The sequence below is a fragment of the Sarcophilus harrisii genome, chromosome 3 (assembly GCF_902635505.1).
Source record: "Sarcophilus harrisii chromosome 3, mSarHar1.11, whole genome shotgun sequence".
In the NCBI taxonomy this organism is placed as follows: Eukaryota; Metazoa; Chordata; class Mammalia; order Dasyuromorphia; family Dasyuridae; genus Sarcophilus; species Sarcophilus harrisii.
This window is the reverse complement of record NC_045428.1, coordinates 358,387,385-358,409,508: the sequence shown is the minus strand read 5'-3', so window position 1 is coordinate 358,409,508 and position 22,124 is coordinate 358,387,385. Positions and strand designations below refer to the sequence as shown.

Sequence of the window (22,124 nt, the reverse complement as noted above, 5' to 3'; positions counted from 1 at the left end):
GGGAGCAAAGCCTCTTTTTTTTTAAATAAAGAAATCTCAGCAGGAAGAATGATTCACCCATCTGGAAACTATGACAGCAAATTGGACAGATACAGACCAACACAAGAAAATGCTTGCCAATGTGACAGAAGGCCACGTAAGGGAGGAAAAGTTTCACCATCTCCTCTTCTCCCTCTGTTATTTTCCAGTTTCACAAGAAAGAGATGGGGCTTCTTTTCTTCTTCCCAGAAGGGCTCTCATAGACTCATAGTATTAGAAGCAATCGGGAATTTAGATGTCATTTAATCCAACTACCTCATTTTACAGATGACAAAGCTGGGGCTCAGATACTTGCCTTAAAGAAAATGGCTGAACTGAGATTTGAAATGAGATTGTTTGAATCTAGGCCCAATATTCTTTTCACTATAATATGTTGTGTCTCAAAGATTACTTAGCAAATAATGGCCGCATTCCACTCATCACTGGGTGATGGACCCAGCATGTTCCTCTGAGTCACGCTAAATTACTGAGGAAATAAAGGGTGTCCTCCTGGATCCCAGAGGTAGACAGCTCTAAAACTCCATAATCCCTTTGCTTGCCCTGGCATAAACCACTGCCCATGTAGGATGGTGTCACCGAGTGGGAAGGAAGTGAGAGGAACCTCTCCTGAAAGAGGGGGATCAGGGACTCTCTATCTAGACATCCTGGGCTTTAGGAATCCGGCTTTTTGATCTCTCCTCCAAAGCCCTCTTGACTTTTCCATGCAGCTCTTACATGTGGTCTGTCCCTGTGGTCTTGGGGGGAATGGCCTGGCCCTAGACAGACACTTAGCCTTCTGGGTTATTCTGCTGGCTCCATCCCTTGCTCTGAGCAAAAGGGTCAAGGCAAGAGTGCTAAGCCTCCAAAAGGGTGGGAGGAGAATGAGGAGCTTCTTGGCTCTTTCACTTATATCTCTTCCCCCATTATGACAGGACAAAGTTGGCATCTCCTTCTATCTCCCTCCTTCTGTAGGACTGTGCCTGCCTGAGGAGCCTGTCACTGCCCTCACTGCTGGGCACGATGCCCAGGATGAGGCATCGAGGGCATTGTCCAGTCAGCGACAGAGAGGTCTCTTCCTTCCAAAAGGGAAGGCTGAGGTACCTGCTGGAGGCGTGGATTAGAAGGCAGTGCCTGGGAAAGGCAGCATGATAAAGAAAAAAAAAGAGATGGACTTAAATCCATCTGGATCTAGATTCAAATCCTCCTTTAGACACTTACTAGCAATGTGACTATAAGTAAACTTATTTATTTTTTTAGAACCTTGGTTTGCTTACATGTAAAATGGGGACAATAAATACGTCTATCTACACCCACAGACTTGTTACAAGCAAAGTGCATTAAATCCTAAAGCACTTAGAAATTTTATTTACTATTATTATTTTCTATATAAACATATGGGCCCTTTATACCATCTACATATACATTCACAGACAAGTAGATGAGCAACTAAGCACGTCAGTAGATTAGGCAATATGCGTAAATCTATTAAAATGCCTACTCTGCTAAAACTGACCGGGAGATGTCCAAATATCACAGACCGTCAGAACTCAAAGAATGTATTAAAGAACGTGCTACTGGCATGTAGGTGGGAGCAGATGGTTCCCAGAGAGGCAGAAGATAGATGTTCAAGCCCTGCCTCTGACACAAACTAGTTATGTGCTCATGGATGAATCGTTTAACTTCTCAGCACTTCTACGCAATTCTCTAAGACGAGAATTTTTGGATGAGTTGCTGATTTGCATCAGTGGATGGAGTTTCCATACAAGAAGTTCCCCACACTGATGAAATATAGCACACACTGGAGCGGAAAAGAAATGTGTATCTACAAATGCTTGCATGTACGCAAGTACATACGTGGGACAGCTGGGTGGTAGAGTGGTTAAAATACTGGGCTTAAAGTCAGCAGTTCAAAGCCAGCCTTTAACACAGTGTGACCCTGCACAAGTCACTTAACCCGTTTGCCTCAGTTCTTCATCTGTAAAATAGGGACAAACTGGAGGAGGAAATGGCAAACCATTCTAGTATCTTTACCAAGAAACCTCATGGAAAAAAGCCCTCCGGGTCGCAGAGAGTCAGGAAGTGACTGAACAACAACAACAACAATGTATATATGTCTGCAGATGTAAATAGACATGTATAATATAGCAAATAAACAGATGCCCTAAAATATGTGCAGACAGACACAGTTATGCGAGCACAGAGATGATGGTCCCCAATCCCACACAGATGCACACATACTGCGATCTGTAAACACGTCCTAAAATACACAAACACACAGAGATACCACATGTACATCTGAGCCACTTAGTCTCCAGGGAGATGAACTCTGAAGAATGTCCGGAGCTGGGCCAGCAATAAGGGGCTGGGGATGGGGGGAGGATGAGGGGGCTGATGCCTTGCTCTAGAGATGAAATAAGGCAAACCCTCAGCTCCCAAGCCCTAGGGAGGGGGAGGAGACAGGATGTAGAACACCGGCTCCTTTGTGTGTCCCTGCACACCCCCAACTTGCTCCCCACACTGCCAAATGCCTTAAGAAATAGTGAGTCCAGACAAGGAGGCTGGGAGGGAAATGGCCTTCAAGGGAAAGGGGACTAGGGGCATGGGACTTGCCCTGGTCCTTCTGTAGGACCCAAGAGGGAGAGGAGTACAGTGGAAAGGATAGTGGAGACATGGTGGCTCTGGAAAAAGAAGGAGCCATTAGGAGCACAGGAAATTCTTAGGGACAGTCCAACTTTGCTCCTACTGCTCAGCAAGTTAATGAGTGCATCCTATAGACTGTGTCCTTGTGGAGAAGCATTTGGAGACCCTCCATGTGCTAAGAGTTTGGCAACACTCTTGGCACATATGTATAAGTATGTTCCCATGCGTGCATGTGACATGAATAGTGGGAAACTAGAGTGGGGCCATCATTAGTGATTTCTTGAATTTCTGCTTCAGCTCCTTATTTTATTGCTACTCCAAACCCTGTTCTGTCACCAGTTTCTTCACTAAGGGTAGAAGAAAAAACCCTGCCTAGAATTAACCAGAGGGAGATATCCAAAAGTCAAAGACTGTCAGGACTGGAAGGGATTTTTTAAAGAACATCTGTTCCAACTCTTCATCTGACAGATGAGGAAGCTGAGGCACAGCAAGGAAATGGTTTGTCCAAAGTCACAGTCAGTAAATGACAGCACTTTAATTAAAAAACATCTTTTCTGATTCTAAACCCAGAGTTATTTCCATTGCACCATATCGCCTGCTTTATTTGAAAACCTTAATGCTCCCCAAAGGTCAAAGCCTTCCCCAAAGTCAGTCAGATAGTCATAAAGCAAGAATAGGTTGATTCATCTTCAGCACAGATAGGGAGAAAAAGACTGGGGAAAAGGCATTAAAGTCACCTGAAGCAACAAATGAGAAAGGAGACTCGAGGGGGTGGGAGGGAAGGAATTACTGAATTCCTTCCTTAGGCCATCTCCAGGGTATCAACTACTGATATCAATGAATCAATCAAAGTGTCAATCACACAACATTTGTTAATTACCTAAAATGTTCCAGGCAAAAGTAAAAGTCTCTGCCTTCAGTAACAATAACCCACATTTACATAAATCTTTCGATAAAGCACTTTGTGGGATGGAGAATGCAAGTATTATGACTTCCTTTTACAGATGGGGAAACTGAGGCCCAGGGAGCTTAACTAGATTTGTCCAAGCTATAGCCCGTAAAGGTCAGAATCAGGATTCAAATACAGAGCTTCTGATTCCAGATAAAGCACATTGACTCCTAATGGAAGAGAAGGATGGACCAAAGGTCCCAAAAGGATCAGAAGGAGGGTCAGAAACCGAAGAAAGGGGAAAGTGGTGAAAAGGGCATGGAAGGATGCCTTCTACATCAGCTCCACTGGACACTAAGAGAACTCAGATGTTTTTGTCATTCCAGCCTTTCCTCTATAGTCTGACTTGGTTTTGAGTCCCTAACCCCACCTACAACTCCCCCTTAACCTGCCCTTTTTCCTTCCATGCTGGCCAAAAGGAAAAAATGAGACTGGATTCCCTGTTCCCACAGCAACCAAAACTGGTTCACAACAACAGAATCAAGAAAAAACCCTTGCCCACTCTGGTAACTATAGAAATCAAGGGCCAGGTTTTCAGGGTTACCAAACATTTTATTCTGCTATGGATACTCTATTACTATAGGAAACAGTGAAAATGGTGCTGGTCCCTAAGGCAACCAGGATGCTACTGTTGGTTCTATGATACTGCTACAGGATCGAAAACCATCTCCTTCCCTTCCCTTGTTGATTTGGTAATGGGTGCCACCAGACCCTACTCCTGCTTCATCAGGAGATCTTTCCCTCTCCTTTCCTACCCACAGAGGGATGCCCAGAAGCCCAGGCTCTGGGAGAACAGCTCCCAGCGGTGCCGAGTTCCTTCTTATTCTCACACAAACACCATTATTGTTCCCATGTCTAGCTGCTCCAGCTGATGCCTTTTGCAGCTGTCACGCCACCTTCTCTAGTGCCCTTTGACAACTAATGATGTAACCTCAACCCTTTGCCAAGGCTGTGGGATGACCAGGAGAAGAGTGGGAATGAGTATTAGACTTGGAGTTAAGAGAATCTGGGTCCTAGTCCTGGTTCTATTTACCAGCTATGTGACCTTATACATATAAATTTTTTTTCTCTCTCAATCTCAGTTTCCTCAGCTGTAAAATAGGGATAATCACAGTGGTACTTTTAGCATGGTATAATGCAGTGGTTCTCAAACTTTTGTCCTCAGTATCTTCATGTTGTTAAAAAACTATCGAGGATCTGTTCAAAGAGTTTTTGTTCACATGAGTTATATTTATAGCTATTTACTATATTAGAAATAAAAAATAATTTTGAATTTGTAGACCCTCTGAAAGGGTTTCAGAGACCCCAACAATTCTTTGAACTACACTTTGAGGACCACTGGTATAGTGGATAGAGTGCTGGACTTGAATTCAGGAAAGATCCTTGAATCCTACCTCCAACAATTACCATGTGACCTGAACTGAAATCTCAGTTTCCTAATGTATGAAAAGGCCTATTTTATAAGGTTGTTGTGAGATTCAAATGAAATAATATATACAGAACACTTTGCAAAATTCAAACTTCTGTACAAATGCCAACTATTATTATTGCTATTATCAGACTTGTTAAGGAATGCACATGAGAGCAATTTGTAACCTCGAAGATGCTGATACAATCCCAGATGTTGTTATCTCTGCTATCACTATTATTATTAGAAGAGAAGGGAGATTAATCATGAGCAGAGAAACTGCGGTCAGAAGTAGGTAGAGGGTTCATCCCCTCCAATCCTGGATATTTCTTCCAGAGTGATAGGGGTTTCGAACACAGACCACCTTTGAATGTTCCCCCAAAAAGCCCCACATAGTTTCCACGACAACACTAAGATTAGGATTTTACTGAGCCTCAATCTTATTAGAATCTACCTTTTAGCCCCCTGCCCTCATCCCTTCTCAATCAATCAATCGATCAGTCAGCAGGTTGGGTTTGTCCAGGGCCTTACCCTGGGTGAGGCGGGTGGGCTGCTGGACGGGGAGCCCATCAATGGTGCACGCATTGCCACAGGGATACAGGGTCAGGGTCCCTCGTCGGTTCTCAATGTAGCAGTGCTCGGGCGCCAGGCCAGGACCCTGGAGCGAGATATCCTTGGCAGCAGAGCCGATCACTGTCCTTCCTAGGGGAGGAGGAAGAGAGTTCGTGGTGTTTGCCCGAGGATAGGCAGGAAATAGCAAAGAGCCGCACAAAATGCCTCTCCCTTGCTTTCTCTAAAAGGGAAGAGAAGCACTGGTGGAGCCACAGACACCTACACCTTCCCTAACCTGCCCCCCATTTTTGTTGGGCCGGGCTGGCCCAGTAGTAAGTATCCTCAGAAGGGGAGAGGATATCCTGGATTAGGGAAAGAGATGGAGTTTTAGACACAAGCACCATAAAAAGCAGCACAGGCTCAATCTGGGGCGTGGGGAAGATGTAGAAATAGACAGTTCTTCCTTTGGGCTCCTCTCCATTCTTCTTCCCCCAACCCCTCAGGAACCTGGGCTATCTCTTCCTAGACCCCTCACCCTTCCCTCCCTCCACAGAGGCCCCAGACCTTCTGTACTTTTTTGAACAATCTCTTCCTTTATTTTGTTCTTCCTTTTTTTACCTAGCTTTCTGTTCTTTTACCTTCCCCTATTCCTCCTGCTCTCTGAGACCCCCCTCCCTCCCTCTCTCTTCATTTGCTAGTTCTTCAGACCCAGAGTCTCCCCCTCACAGCTTCGGCACACCTACACAGCCTCCCCACACCCCACCCCTAGCAGAGCCCCTGGGGCTGGTATTTGGAGAATGCTGGGAATGTAGGATCACCCAGGCAACAAGTACAGCTCAGGAAGGAGAGAGGAGGAGGAAGAGAGAAGGGAAGGACAGAGCTACAAGGCAAGAGATGCTCTGTTAGGGCTTCTTTATACCTTCTCTTTGAAAACTCCTAGAATAGGATCCTTCCTCCCTTCCCCTGCTCTAATCTTCCATCCTTCCAACCCCTACGTCCAAGGTTACTAACCAAGGACCAACGAGTCCTTGATTTTGCTTTATTTCTACATCCTAATTTGATTTTTAATCCTAAACATTGGAGAACTAGATTATCTCTGTCAGAGGACAGGTGGTTGGGGATAAGAGGAGGGGAAAGGGAGAGGGAATCAGGAGAAGAGAAGAGAAGATCTGGGGGTGGGGGGAATGGAATGCATCCTGCCATGTTTCCCCGCTGGGTATGGGAGGGGGAGATGCACCACTACAATATTCTTCATTTCTTGATGGTGGGAAAGGTACCTATTTTCCTACAGAGTCTCTTGGACCTTGAAGCAGTTGTGATTATGAGGTTGGGGGTGGTTTGTGGGATCCCCTGGCACAGATGCTTTCCCCTGACTCACCTTCCTCCAAGGGCAGGAGGGTAATGGCAGTGCTCAGTCTCCCACTGCCCAGGCTCACCAGGTGTGGCTTGTCGGTCTGCACCTTCAGCCCTTTGCCTGTCTCGATTAAATCCAGGGGCCCATTCTGGGAGGAAGGAGCACCATCAGCACAACAAGGAGTTGAGACACCAAACCTCAGCCTAAGTTCTTACTTGCCTTTCCTAGCTACCCTTTAATACCCAAATAACATTCTCCCCAGACTCCTCCCTCCCTTTGTAAAGTTTATCTCTCCTATTGTCTGTTCCATCAGCTTTCTCTTTGTATTAGCTGACCAGTCTCTTTGTTCAGAAAGGTAGTTGGGAGTCAGACAGCAGAGGTGGGAGAGATTAGGAGTAAAAGAAGTCCCAGGGAAGGTTGGAACAGGACTAGTTCTAGACCAATTGTGCCTAACAAGTACACAAAAACTTTGGAATCAAAGGAGGCAAGACCTAAATTTGAGTCCCAGGTTTTTGATATTTATGAACTTTCTTGGGCAAGTGACTTATACTTTAATCCATTTCCATTATGGGGCGGCAAGGTGATCTACTGGAATGCTCTGGAATCAGGAGGACCTGAATTCAAATCCAGCATCAGATACTTGACACTTACTAGTGATCCATTTGACTAAAAAAAGTCTTACGTGACCTCTATATCTCTGGTTCTGTACTGGGCTCACCAAAACAAATGAAGCAGTCTCTGACTGCTCTGAAGATGATTTAGAGAGATGAGACACTATTAAATAACTACCTACCTTATCAAGTTGTGGTGAGAACCAAATGAGATGATTCATGCAAACTTTATAGTGCTATGTCAATTTAGTTATATTGTTTTTTCAGTCATATTTGACATAAATTTAGTTAGCTGTCATTTTTCAGTTGTATGTGACTCCTTGAAGTTTTCTTGGCAAAGCTACTAGTTTGCCATTTCCTTCTCCAGTTTATTTTACAGGTGGGGAACTAAGATAAAGAGTTAAGTGACTTGCCCAACATCACATAGGTACTAAGTGTCTGAAGGTGGATCTGACAACAGGAAGATGAGTCTCCCTGATTCCAGGTTGAACTCTAATCACTGCTCCATAGAAATTTAAGCTTGCATTATATCAGTTTTAGCTGTTCTTTTCTGCCTGTGAGTAAAATGCTTTCTAATGTGCTATATAAAATGAGTTATTAATACTATATTATCAACTTACCATATTATCTTCACTTAAGGTAATGGTAGAGTAGTGAATGAAACACTAGCCTCAGACTCAGGAAAACCTGGGTCCAAGTCAAGCTTCTGAGAAATCCCCTCCGTATTTATATGTGTACCTGTTATCTCTTCCTTCTTCCAAATCAGAGACAGATTCGTCATTGTAATACCTTGTTGTGTCCCAAAGCCTAACAGAGGGCCTGGCACATAGTAGACACTTAATAAATGTTCATTGATACTTGCTGTGAGACTTAAGCATCTTACTTAACCTCTCACGGCCTCTGTCCAATAACACTACAAGATGAAGAACAATGTCTGCATTGGTAAAGAAAGTTCCCCTAGGTGTAGTCTCAGGACACTATAAATTCTTTGAGGACAGGTGCTGTTAGTTTCTTTGTATGTCCAGTGATGTGCATATAGTAGATATTTAATAAATATTTACTGAATTAAATTGGGACCAGACAGGAATATCAGGGTAAATATGGGAAGTGGAGGGAGATGAGAGCAAAAAAAGGTATACATAGCACATGTCTTCCAGCACTTCCAACAACACTTTGGAGGTGAGTTCCAACTCTTTTCTGGGGATATTCTATGGGTGAACCACTTAACCAGATTAGATTGAAGAGCAAGCTCTTAATAGGATTTTGAGGCTTGGGGTAAGAAGGCAGATTCACTATTTATCTCTCTCCCAACTCTAACACCAGTTCTTTCTTTCCAATCCAAAGATCTGGTGGATACAGAAGCAGACCTCAATCCTTGCAAACTGCCAATCTACCTACCAAAGTCCCTACTTCTGCCCCCAAATCCCATCTAGTAACAACTCACCTGGACTCTGGCTTGAATCTTGCGCCCAGAGCCTGCTGTATTTCTGTTGAAAGCATCCATAGCCCTGTGTTTCCAGAATTCCTAGGGGATAAAAAAGGGGAGGTTAGGCTGAATGTGCCAGTGGGCATGGTATGTTCAAGATTTGTGCCCATCACCAGGTAAGGGACTCAGAACATGGAGACACTCCACAAGCTGCTCCTTGTGTCTTTACCCCTATAGAAAAGCAGATGCAAACAAAGAGAAGCCCAGAGGAAAAGAACACAGTTATACTGGCAATTCTTTGAGTTATAGAGCATAGCTACCCCTAGGCTAAGTCTTCTGTGTACCCACATAGGCATAGCAACATCACATTAAAATGTCCTGTTTTCTCCTTAGTATCTTGTCCTTGATCTGTGTACCCCTTACTTGATCCCACGACCAAGAATGAACAGTACCAGGTGCTCATTATACCATGGTTTTTTTGGTCTTGGCAATTTGGAGTGAGCAGATCTTCAAATAGTTGTAACATACCCATGTGTGTTGGGGCAGCTAAAGGTTTAGTGAATAGAATACCAGGTTTGGAGTCAGAAAGACTCATTTTCCCTGAGTTCAAATCTGGCCTCATATATTTACTAGGCTATGTGACTCTGGACAAATCAGTTACACTGTTTGCCTCAATTTCTTCATTAGTAAAATGAGGTGGAGAAGGAAATAGCCAACCACTCTGGTGTTTTTGCCAAGAAAACCCCGAATTGAGTCACAATGAATTAGACACAACTGAACAACAATGGGTATGTAGAAGGCAGCGTCTTTTTGGGAACTGTACCTTTCTGAGAAGAGTAATCTTTAGAAACTCATTCCAAGTACACTGGTAGCTGGAGGACACACAGGTGAGTAGAACTGCTAAGGCTGTGGCAGGAAGGGAAGCTCTCAGCTCCCTCTCCTAGCCCCTCCCTCCTTCTCCCTTTGTCTCCTCTCCCTGGGGTCTCAGGAGGATCTATTTTCTTAAAGGAGACACAACAGCAACAACTAGTTTTCCTTGATAACTCAAATATATTTCTGTCTCAGGTCCTACAATCTATTCTTTCCAAAATACATACATACATATATATATGTATACATATATATATATACATACATATTTTTTAAAAGCTCCCCAATATTACAAACCCAGTCCTTTCAACCTTTCCCCTACCCCCTGCAACAAAACTCAGTGGGGAGATACTGGGATTATCACGATCAAATATATAAACTGTCTGGGTGACAAGAGAGCCACATAGGTGTACTGGAGGGATGAAGGCTAATTTTCCTATGCACAGTCATTCACCATACTCTATCCTCTCCAGGATAAAATATACATGCTTGCCTCTTAAATACACATATTTATCAGGGATCAGAGTTTTGTACAAACACATATATGTGCTGATGGCACACACATACATCTGTGCTTACTTGCATGTTCTGTACACAATCTAATAATGAAAAAAAAAGTTTGATAGTAGAGGAAAGTTAAGAGGTAGAAGAAAGAGGAAGGGGAAGTTGGGGAACCCAGATCAGTGCCTCTAGCTGCCTTTCTTCTCTAGTCAACAATCAGCCAACTTGGAGAGGAAGCTGCATCGGGAGCCAGGAGGAGCTCAGCCTCAGACTCTGGCATGGGGGCTGAAAGGGCTAAGCCAGGGGTGTTGCTAATTTTACCCTCCTGGCTTCCACCCTTCCGGGCTTGGACTGCAACGTCACCATTTCCACCCAAGCTGGAGAGAGTCTGGAACTGGCCTGAGGACCCACCCCTGGACTAAATAGCAAGAGAAAGCATGTATACAAGGTTCAGGCCGGCTGGGCACAAACCTAGATTGCCAGCCTATTCACCAGTTTCTGGGGACTCAGAGCACTCCCTCCCTCTCAATATTGCTAACAATTCAAAGCATAGCTTCTGTCTGCCTCCAGCCATGGATGATTTTAAATCTTCCATTATTCTCTGTGAGAATCTCTGTTGCGTGTGTAGGTGGAGGGAAGGGGGACCTCTCCCAAAAGACTGGAAAGAATGTGATGGACTGTGCAATTAGGGTAGTAAGGAGAAAAAGGTAAAGAGCGGTGAATGGAAGAGGTTTCATCAAAGAGAGGCTAATGGTGATGGAGAAAGATAAGGGGAGAGGAAAGAGTGATAAAAGTATAATGGAAAGAAAGATAAGATGACAAGGAGAGGGGGGATTTGGGAGATGAGATACCGTGACTTGGAGGCAGATGAGATCCTGAGATAGGTAATTCCCTCGAAGTAGGAAGAGAAACTAGATGAACTGGACCCCTTACTATAACAGAGTTTATCTTTTCATTGCAAAGTAGCCTCACTAGACTTCTCTCTAGTCCCCCTATTTACTCTTTCCGGGGGCTTTAGCCAGAGGAACCCCATGGTGCCACCTGCCGGCTGCCTCCCCTTCAAGCAAGCGACATAGTTTCAGACCCTACCCACTGAGTCCAGCTGGAGCACCAAGAGCTGTAATTACCCGCCCCACCCCTCCTTCTAAGGCCTTTCTGGGAAGTACAGCTAAGTCCCAAAGCCAAAAAAAGGACCTTGCGGTGTAACCCCAGCTCTGTGTGAGTGAGGAGTGAGTATATGTGTATATCAGGGGGAGGCGGGAGGGAGTCCATAGCTGCTTCTCACCCCTAGAGTAGCAAAAGCAGATATCACCTGCAAATCCTGAACCTGTTTCAATGGTCTCAATAATTTAAAAACCCAGCTAACCAGGATTGGGTACCAAAACACAGGCACAATGCTGTATGTAGGTACCAGCTGGCAACTCCAGAGGTGATCTTTGAGGGTTCTGATTAAGAACCCAGGTTTCTCCCCATATAGTAAGCTTGTCTCCCGCCACTCTCAGTCAGTCAGGATACCCAGTCAGGGAAGAAGGAGGTTCTCCCGGAAGGAGAGCAAATCCAGTCTTAACTCCTTGAGTTCCCCAGTTTCTTATTTGGCATTTTTCTCCCCTCTCCAAGAGAAAGTGGAAAGGTTTCTTGGGGGAAGAAAGAACAAAATGGAAGTTGGATTTAAGAAAGTCAAACCTTAAATTTTAAAAAAGGATAGAATCTCAGAGGTCAGTAATATAAATCAAAGACAAAGGTTAATAAAAAAAGAAAAAAAAAAGAAAGAAAGAAAAAATAAAGGAAAGGAAAGGAAAGGAAAGAAACCCATAGCCAGAGAGACCAGGATCAGGGAGAGACTCGGGCACTTTTCCTTCATTGTTTCTTGGGGCCACGGTGGCTGGATTCGGATGTCTGCTTCCTGAGTGACCGCATGGCCTGCCCTGCTCTCCAAACTTCCCAACCTTCCCTTGGTGGCCTTCCCGCCCTTTACCTGTCCCCGAGGCAAGTAACCCCGCTCTGGCCCCGATCGCTTCATGGCAAGCCAAAATGCTGGGCTAATTTGCTCTCCAGCCAGCCCCGGCCTGGCCAACGCCTCCTCTCTGTCCCTGCCGCGCACATCCGCTCCCCAGGCCAAAGACCAGCCCAGGAGGGGGAGGAAGGAGTCTAGAGGGGAAGGAAACTGAGGCCCGGGCTGGGGGTGGAGGAAAGCGAGTATCCGCCAGAAGGACTCTGGACTGGACCAAAGAGGAGAGTCTACAGGGAGAAGATGAGGGCCAGAGGGATAGGATGGGAGACTAGGGGGGAGGGAAGGGCAACAGGAACCGACAAAAAGAGGTTGGGGTTTTGAGAGAGCCAGTGAGGAACAGGGAGGAGAAAACTAAGGTACATGGAAGAGGAGACAGGGAAGGAACTCGGTGTTTGAGAAACTGAGGCTGGAAGAGAGAAGAGATCTGAGAAGCTCAGGCGGAGGAGGTACAAGAGAATCTTGAACTGCGGCCAGTTTAGTGCTTTCTTGGGCTGTTTGGTTGATTCAGGTTGCCTGAAGGGGGAGAGGAGACTGGACGTAAGGCAAAACCTCTACGGCGTCGGCTGCCCAGGCCCGGACACCCGGTTCTGCTTCCCCAGCTCTCCCTCTCTTCGTCCCCCCTCCTTCCTTCCCCCCTCTCTCATTCTGGGTTGGGGGCCGTCCCCCCTCCCCTTCCTAGCTCTTGCCGGGACAAGGCGGCTGTGTTGGGACTTTAGCCGCAGCCGGCCCCGCCCGTCCCGGCTCGTGGACAAGAGTCCTTTCTTCGGCTCGGCCCGGCTGGGCTGGGGAGAAGGCGCCGCTTGTTCGGCTGGGAAGCAGTCTGTACTCTCCCCTGCCCGGGACCTCAGGGGGAGGGGGCCAGGGCTACACGCCGGAGCCAGACTCCCTCCCCTGTAAAGGCAGAACACCGCCTTGGGCTGAGGCTGAAAAGAGGTTAAGGGGGGCGAGCCGTCTGTTTCTGCGGCCCCTGGGGTGCTAGATGTCTGTTGCTGCTTGTGAGTTATGTACGAGAGAGTTCGCGGCTGCCCCTCTCCGCCCCCGCCGGCGATGAGTCAGGGCTAGCTAGCAGCCGGGACAGCTGAGCTAACCCATCCAGAATGCGCGCCGGCCCGCCTCTCTCCAGGTCGCCCACCTGGTACTATCCCACGGGTGGGGATAGAGGAAGTCAACTGAATACCCTCGGCCCAACTTTATCCTGCTTACATCTTCTTGCTGGGAGTTTCATCTAGTCAGGGAAGCCCCTCTAAAAGGCCGAAGACAACTTCTAGTTCCCTCCCCGCCTTCCTCTCCATCCTTCAGAGAAACTCTGACTCACTTAGTCCAGTGCTTCCCCGACCTAGGGAAGGTTCAGGATGGAATCCGGACCCAGGATTCAGCGATCATGCTTGGCTAGAAAAAATCTTGAACCCTAGCTCCCTACAGCTCTGCCTTCCCGACTAATCCTAGTTTTGGTGCCGTCTGCGGGAAAACGTCCAGAAAGTCAGACCCGCTTCCCAAAGGACAGAAAAAATAAAGTGTCCCGGGCCTTTCATTGGAGCTACGATCTGTAGTGAGCAGCCTCCACCCCAGCTCCCCAACTCTTCCCTCTCCTCTTCCTGGACTCCGTCCTGGATAACTTTGACTCAGGCCATCGGGCTCCAGGGGAAAGCCCTGGAGGAGTTTCCCTATTAAGTCTTCTCCCGATCCCATGGGATTCCGGTATCCCCTACAGCCCAGTCATTGGCCGCGTAGGAGGGTGATGAGCCAGCTAGGAAAAAGAAGTGGCTCCCCTCGAATCCCGCCCCCTCTACTGCCTTCCCACACCCCAACTTCCTTTTCTAAGCAGTCCCGGGGACCAAGCCTTAGGTGTCCCATTCCCGCTTCTGTCCCTTTCCTTTACGCCCACCTAGAAGCCAGATTCCCCAGAACAGAAGATACCTCGGGTAAAGTTGGAGGGCGAGAAGGCGGAGCCTTTTAGAGGTCCGAATACCCTCCAGGTGGGCTGGGGGTAGTGGGAGGTGGGAAGCAAAGGCTGCCTCTAACAGGGTTGGCAGCCGTGGGTTTTCCCAACGCCAGGATGGGAGGAATGGGCGCCTCCCTACATACCGATCAGGCAACTTGGTTCTGGGTCAGGGATAGGGGGGTGCAGTAAAAAGGCATGAACTCTTTTATCACCTCCTCTGCCCCTAAGACTCCCTTCTCGAGCTACCTCCTGCATTAACCCAAGCCCCCGCTTTTCGCCACTCCCTTCCAACTTCCCAAGTCTTAGATGGGATAAGATCCAAGGGGGCATCCCTACCTGGGGGAGGGAGGGAGGGATGGCTTCAGTGTCTTCCCTCGTCTTGGTCGCTTCGAGCTCCAGCTCCAGGACGCGGTTGTTTCTCTCCTTGAGCCCAGAGAGGAGGAGAGCATTCCGGGACCGCCTCCCAGGCGAGGACCCGCCCCCCATTTCAATCTCACTCCCCCCCACCTCAGGCCAGAAAAGCCGCCCTTGTTGTAGGCTTGGAGTCTGAAGCACCCCCCTCTTCCTGCAGCTGCACCTCCCTTCTACTGCACAGCGTTCGCTTTGTTCCTTTCTGCAGCTGGGCTCCCCCTTCTGGGTCGGCCTCCCCCCCATTTTCCCAGATCACCCTTTCCTTTAGATTTTAAATAAAGATGCATGAAGGAGTACATTCGAGGGTTCAACCTGTCCCTGTCTCATTCCCGAACTTTTATATATTCTGGCCCTTTATAAATCACTTTATTTCCCCTCAAAACTTTTACTTGTTCCCATTATTTTCCTCAAACCGACTTCCACTTCATCAGTAACCCCAGGACTCAGGTGTCCTTTGTCCCATTCTCACTCATCCAGTTCTGAGCAACCAAACCTGAGGGGTTGAGATGTGTCTCTTGCTGCAGCCCCACACCAAACCTGCTAGATTGCAGTTGTAGCTCTGATTGGGACGGGAAGGACACTGCTTCAAGGTGCGTTGGGGGAGGCTTGGTGAGGAAAGGAAGTAGGGCTGGAAACCCAAGAGCAGTGTAGAAACAGAACCTGGCTGGAAGCTGTTAGCTGGGAAACCCAACGCTAGCCTGAGACAGTAGATACTCAACTTAGAGTTGAGTTTTTGCAAGGTGACTGACATATAGGGGAGGCTCTGGAAAGCTGTTTGTAGTCAGGGAAGACTCCTGAACCGTGGAATTTTGTAAATTCTGTGTTCCAAAATTGAGGACCCACCCCCCAAATGGAGGTAATTTGATTCAGTGAAAGGCAGACTTTGTCCTTTTGTTTAAGAACAGAAGGAAACCAAAATCTCCGAGACTCAGTTGCTGGTCCAACAGTTCACCACTAGCACTACCCCCCTCAGTCCCATCTCTTCAGAAGGAGGCTGGTTTGTTGGTCACTTATTAACAGGACCAATATCCATCAGGGAGGCCCCCCTAGGGCTGCAGCTGACTAGAACTGGGTAGTGTGGGAGTCATGTGGAAAAGGGAGTATAGGCACTTCTTTTTACAACCTATCTGACCCCTACTTCCAGTCATTGGGCAAGCCAGTTGTGCCTTTTGGGCAGAGACTGTGTGCTGATCCAGACAGTTTCAATGGAAGGTATGCCGTGTGAGCAGAAAGTTCTCTAAACTTTGGAGGATGGGCCTCTCCTTTCTAGCAGCCTCAATTAAGGAAACCACCTAATCTCACTTCAGCAAAGAGATGCTAGGAGGCTTTCAACTCCTAACTAGGCTGAGAGACCTATTTTTGTGATACAAAACAAATACATACACAAATAATAAATAAATAAGGGACTTGGTTGAAAAAGTCAAGTGATTGGAGAATAAGTATTCTCTCCTTGGGAATAATAATAATAATAGGATTATTGGGATAAAATGAAATATTTATAAAGTGCTTTTACAAATCTTAAAATGCCACATAATTACTATTATTATTATTATTATATAGGGTCGAGAGGAACAGGAACATAGATTAGGACCCTTCATGGGATTTTGTATATACTGAATGGCCCAATTCCTTCCTGCTCCACCCTTTCTCTTAAGGCAGAAGCAGCTCAAGGAGGAGTCTCCTCCAGCTGCTTCAGGGACAAATTGAATTGGCCACAGAAGCGACTAAGGCAGGGGTTCAGGCAGGGTCAGCAGCAGGATCTTTTCTCCCTATCCTCCCACCCACTCTTGGTCAGACTGACCCCATGACAAAGACTCTGTGCAATGTGCCTTCTCATCCCCCACTGAGACCAGGCTCCAGGTTCCCACAGTTGCAGGGTCGAGAGGACTTGACACCCTCCCTTCCTCATACTCATTCCCCACCCCAATCTCCACATCTGGAGCCCATCAAACCCTGTACTTGTACAGAGTTATGCAAGAGGCTGCTAGAAGGGGCGGGATGGGATGGCGGGGTGGGGGTGCGGGGTGAGGGAGAGCAAAAAACCGTTTTTTTCCAGGCAATTCAGACTTTCCAAAGCGGAAGCAGGGGGAGAGGGCAAGGGCTTGGAAGAAGATGCCTTGGCTTTTAGTGTTGGGAGTGGGTTTGTCAGTTTCCATACCAATTTAGCTCCTGCGTTAGCTTTTTCCCGCCTCCTTTTCCTTAAGTCTCGTTATCCTAGTCTCAGAGAAGGTATGATTTCCATGGTTGAGGACAGACCCTATATAGACACATACAAAGATTCTTATCAAAAGCTTCTAATTCACTGATCCTTTCACCCTGGCCTAAGTGCCATTGGTAGTAGGTGTGGTGACAAAGACTTCTGCTCCAAATAACTTCTTTCTCTCCAACTCGGAGGGAGTTCAAGCCCTGCTGAGCAGTTCTGAGAAAGCAGACTAGTTGTTCTAGATCCTCTCAGCTCATAAGAACAGTAGCAAACTACTCCTCCATCTCAGCCAACATCCTTAGCAGGGCTGGGATCTAAAGGAAGGCAGACAGTAGGTCATGTTTTTTACATTTGCGTAGAGACTTTATATGAACTGAATAGGGACAGAGTTTTCCTTGGGAGGCCGAGGAGAATGAGAGGGAATAGAACTGTTTAATTTGCTCTGCCTTTTCATCTGGTACCTGTTCATAAATTAGGCAGGGGAATGGACATGAATACAAAGCTTTGCTAGTCAACTTTTCTAAGGATTCACATTCTCCTCAAAACATGGTAGTGGGTACCACATTTTCAAAAAGGTGGGATGACCATTTATCAGTGATATATAGATCTAAGAAAGAAAAAAAAAAACTAAGATTGAAATGATGGTAAGTCAGATGGTGTAGTGGAGAAAGCCCAGGACAGGAAGATGAACTTAAATCTGTCCTCAGACTTCTAGCCTAGTCTAAATCACTTAACTTCTGTCTGCTGGAGGGGATGTGGGAAAACTGGGACATTGATTCATTGTTGGTGGAGTTGTGAACGAATCCAACCATTTTGGAGAGTAGTTTGGAACTATGCTCAAAAAGTTATCAAACTGTGCATACCCTTTGATCCAAGTGTTACTACTGGGATTATATCCCAAAGTTATAAAGAAGGAAAGGGACCTGTATGTCACGAATGTTTGTTGGCAGCCCTTTTTGTAGTGTAGAAACTGGAAACTGAATGGATTGTCCATCAGTTGGAGAATGGCTGAATAAATTTCGATATGAAAATTATGGAATATTACTGTTCTTAAGAAATGACCAACAGGATGATTTCAGAAAGGCCTGGAAGACTTAACAACTGATGCTAAGTGAAATAGCAGGACCAGAGATCATTTATACTTCAACAACAATACTAGATGATGACCAGTCCTGATGGATCAGGCCATCCTCAACAACAAGATCAACCAAATCATTTCTAATGGGATAATGAACCGAACTAACTATACCCAGAAAAAGAACTCTGGGAGATGACTAAAACCTACATTGAATTCCAGTCCCTATATTTATGCACACCTGCATCTTTGATTTCCTTCAAGCTAATTGTACAATAATTCAGAGTCTGATTCTTTTTGTACAGCAAAAATAATGTTTTGGTCATGTATACTTATTGTGTATCTGTTATATTTAATATATTTAACATCTACTGGTCATCCTGCCATTTTAGGGAGGTGGGGGGTAAGAGGTGAAAAATTGGAACAAGAGGTTTGGAATTGTTAATGCTGTAAAGTTACCCATGGTTATCCTGTAAATTAAAGGCTATTAAATAAAAAAAAAAAAAAAAACTTCTGTCTGCTTCAGTTTCCTCATATATAAAATAGGGACAATAATAACCTACCTCCCAGGGTTGTTGTGAGGATAAAATATTTATGAAGTATTTTGAAAACCTTAAAGCATTGTATATATGCTACTAATAATAATATTTTGTGACTATGAATCTATAATGTGGTGATTCAGTAGTTGTTGAACAAAGTAGGCAGTACGGTTGGACTATTTTACCAAAGCAGGTTGAATAGCCCCATGACTACAGGTTGAGTTGTTTTTAGAAGGTGCCCTAAAAATATGCAATATCTTGTTACCCTACCTAGGATAATGTTGTTTAGTTACAGGTTGGACCAGATGACTTCTGACCATCCTTCTAACTCTTGAGATTGTAATAATCACTGGACAGAGTAGTGGTTGTTTTCCCAAAACCCCAAAGACCCCCAAGGCTGGACACCTAAGGTTTATTAGTTATCAATCAATCAAAAATTTATCACATGCTTGCTTTGTACCATACACACTTAGGAAACAAAGGCCTTATGTAGGAGGTAGCATTTGAGTAGACTTGAGAAAACCAGAAGTCTAAGAAGCAAAGATGAGGAAGAAGTGTGCATAGAAGTATGGAGGAGACAGATTTTTAGAACAGACTCTGACTAGATCATGGAATGCATGAAAGAGAGGAATGTTTTACTAGGACAGGGCGAGATTTGTGGTATCTCTGATATGAGAATTTTCATGTGAGGAAACCCCTATTCCAGGCCTTGGCCCCTGCTCTATAACATGGTTTCAGAAAGTTATCTAGAGCACTGAAGGGACTGTGTCTTGCCTAGGAGTACATGGCCATTAGGTGTCAGGAGTTGGAATGAAACCCGTTTTCTTGGCTTAGAGATGAGTTCTCTATGCTGTCTCAGTAAATGTCCAGAAAAGCAGGCTTCAATCAGGTTGTGAAGGACTTTAAATATCAATCGGAAGATTTTGAATTGTATCCAAGAAGTAACAGGCAGCCACTGAAGTAACCTATTCAGACATATGCTTTGGGAATATCATTGACAGTTGTGTATAAAACAGACAGGAGCCTTGAAGAAGGGAGACTAATTAGGAAATTACTACAATAGTCCACAGACAAGGTAATTTTATTTATCCAGGGAGTACAGAATCTTGAGTTGAGAAGTCAGAAGTTATCTATCTTCCAGTAGGGTGAAACTGAAAAAAAAAACTAATCCCTAGGGGCAGCATGTTGACTTAGAAAACCACAAACTAACATTATCTATATTACAAGGTATTTTTATTTTGTTAAAAGTTTCTCAATTACATTTTAACTTAGTTTCAGCCACAAGTTTGACACCTCTGATTAGTCCAACCTAAATCTTAACATTAATACTATCAAGCAGGGTAACAAACTTTTACAAGTTTGGGCCTCACCTCCTGAAAACTGCTCATGTCCTGTAATCGTGGAAATGCTCAATTGCTTCGGGAAAGCAATCCAATGCTGCTGCCTACTCTTCATCAATCATTGGCTTTCTGGAATCCCAAATTATAAAGTCTTCCTGAAAAAATTTAAGCCTGACTTTTTATAGGACATAGATCAACTTCACTATGCAAGTGACTACCTAGCATGATTGAAATTACCTCTGTAAAGGTCTCTTTTGGGGGACCAAGCCATGAAAAAGCAGCGGGGACTTTGTGCCTGCTGGGAGGTTCCAGAAGCTTTCACATCCTTTTTCTTTTCTCTTGGGCAGAGAAACTTGTAATTATTTTAGGAATTTTTCTCTTTTTAAAATGTGAAATGGTTGGAAACCTGGCCCAGATGAGGCATTTGGCAGAATACAGCCATTTCATGTGGATATTGCCAGTGGTAGCTGGCTTTTATTTTAAAAGACCCCACAGGCATATGCAGACATTAGGTTAATTAGATTAAAGGTTTGTGCCATGTGCTAGGCAACATTTGCCGTTTCTACCAGATTCTTAACTTCTTTGTCTTCATATATATCTAAAAGTTGTATCAAACAGGACAAAATATATCAAGTACTTTGTAAGTATTGAAATATAACAGGTTGTTTAAAATCTGACATTTACATAATGACTTAAAATCTATAAATAGCTTTACTCTCACATGAACTTCACAAAAATCCCCATGAAACAGGCATTATAGATACTATTATCCCTATTTAAAATAAAGAAACTGAGGCACAGAGAGATTAAATGCCTGTGGTCACACAGGGAATATTTACTAATGGTAAAAAATTTGAGGTAGATAGTGGGCACAGTGGGTAGAGCACTGGGCCTAGAGTCAGGAAGACTTAATCCTGTGAGTTCAAACCATTTCAGACACATACAAGCTAAGTGATCCTGGACAAATCACCTGTTTGCCTCAGTTTCCTCACGTGTAAAATGAGCTAGAGAAGGAAATGGCAAACCACTCCAGTAGCTTTGCCGAGAAAACCCCCCAAATGGAGTCATGAAAAATCAGACACAATTAAAACCACCATCACAAAGGTTTGAACTCAGTACTTCCCAACTTCAACTCTAGCATTCCGTCTTCCTGACTCAATCATAAAAAACCAAAAATAATGGAAGTGCCCAATCAACCATGTTCTGACTTTATCCTTCACTCATTTTCATCTGATTGTTCCTTATCTAGCCAAGCTAAATAAAGGACAATTGTTCAACAATTGTAGTCACTGCTTGGTTCTTGCCCAATAGGAAAGGGAGTAAGATGTTATTTTAAAGGCAAAAATCCCTTAGCACTAAATGGCATATAAAAAGATTAAAGAAATGGCTACATTTAGAATTCAAATAAAAATATTAAGCCTTTACTCTACAACATAAAAAAAAGGCACTGTGGCCTCCGATTGACTATTTGAATATGTAGCTATTTGGCATGTGCAGAAGGCAAGACAGCTTTCTACCCCCACCCCCTTAAGCCTTAACAGATTGGACTGATTCAAAGGAACCTCCACAATTTCTTCATGCTACAGCAAATACCTAGTCAAAAGTTTATTATCTATCCCCTTATCTTTCCTCGTTAGATACCGATTTTTAAAATGCCATCCAGGCATCTCTTTGGAGCATCCTTTCACAAATGCAAAATGAAATAAGCGAAACAAGGAAAACAACAGAAACAATTAAGTAGCCAGTCTTAGAAAAAGATACAAGCCAATGTAACTACAATAGTTGCCTTAAGTCACCTTATTTAGCCTCAATTAGAACAGATCAGTTCTTTTCCCCAAGCCGAGCTCAAGTCATCCCTTTACAACAAAATGGGTTATTTTAATAGTAAAGGCAGAAACAAACACAGCTTATAGGCTTTTTCATTTCAGAAATTCACTTTCTAAATCAATTCCATTTATATTCCACAAGATTTTTCGGGTGATATTTAAATTAAATTAAAATAAAAACAGAAAAGTATAAACCTTTTTTGATCACCCATTTCTTTGATCACATTTTTGTCCTCTAACAGTTAAGAGCTTCAAAAACCATTAACATTAGGAAGATAAATATTAATTATCAATTATTTTTGCTAATAGAAGAGAAGCAAAACAACCCCCCCCCCAGTTACATTTGGAATGCAGTTCAAAGATTCAATTTGATATTTAAATAGGTTGAGAGAAGTAACCAGTTAAAAAAAATCAAATCCAATAATTGAGACAGTAATTGTGCTAAAGA

The 22,124-nt window shown here is 44.6% G+C and overlaps 1 protein-coding gene across 15 annotated transcripts in view; it reads right to left on the bottom strand.

Moving 5' to 3' along the window:
• The window catches only part of PHLDB1 (pleckstrin homology like domain family B member 1), a 61,978-nt gene extending 47,195 nt beyond the window's left edge, over positions 1-14,783 (bottom strand). For 14 of the 15 annotated variants that reach the window (XM_031960079.1, XM_031960081.1, XM_031960078.1 and 11 more), the window contains exons 1-4: positions 14,619-14,783; positions 8,977-9,057; positions 6,946-7,069; positions 5,547-5,717 (exon numbers count right to left, since the gene is read on the bottom strand). In XM_031960079.1, coding sequence (XP_031815939.1) covers positions 5,547-5,717; positions 6,946-7,069; positions 8,977-9,057; positions 14,619-14,768 — 526 coding nt within the window. In that variant the 5' untranslated portion in view covers positions 14,769-14,783. Of the gene's footprint in view, positions 1-5,546; positions 5,718-6,945; positions 7,070-8,976; positions 9,058-12,304; positions 12,773-14,618 lie in introns of those variants that run through there. The other variant, XM_031960089.1, reaches the window with a different exon arrangement.
• Positions 14,784-22,124: the final 7,341 nt, after the last annotated feature.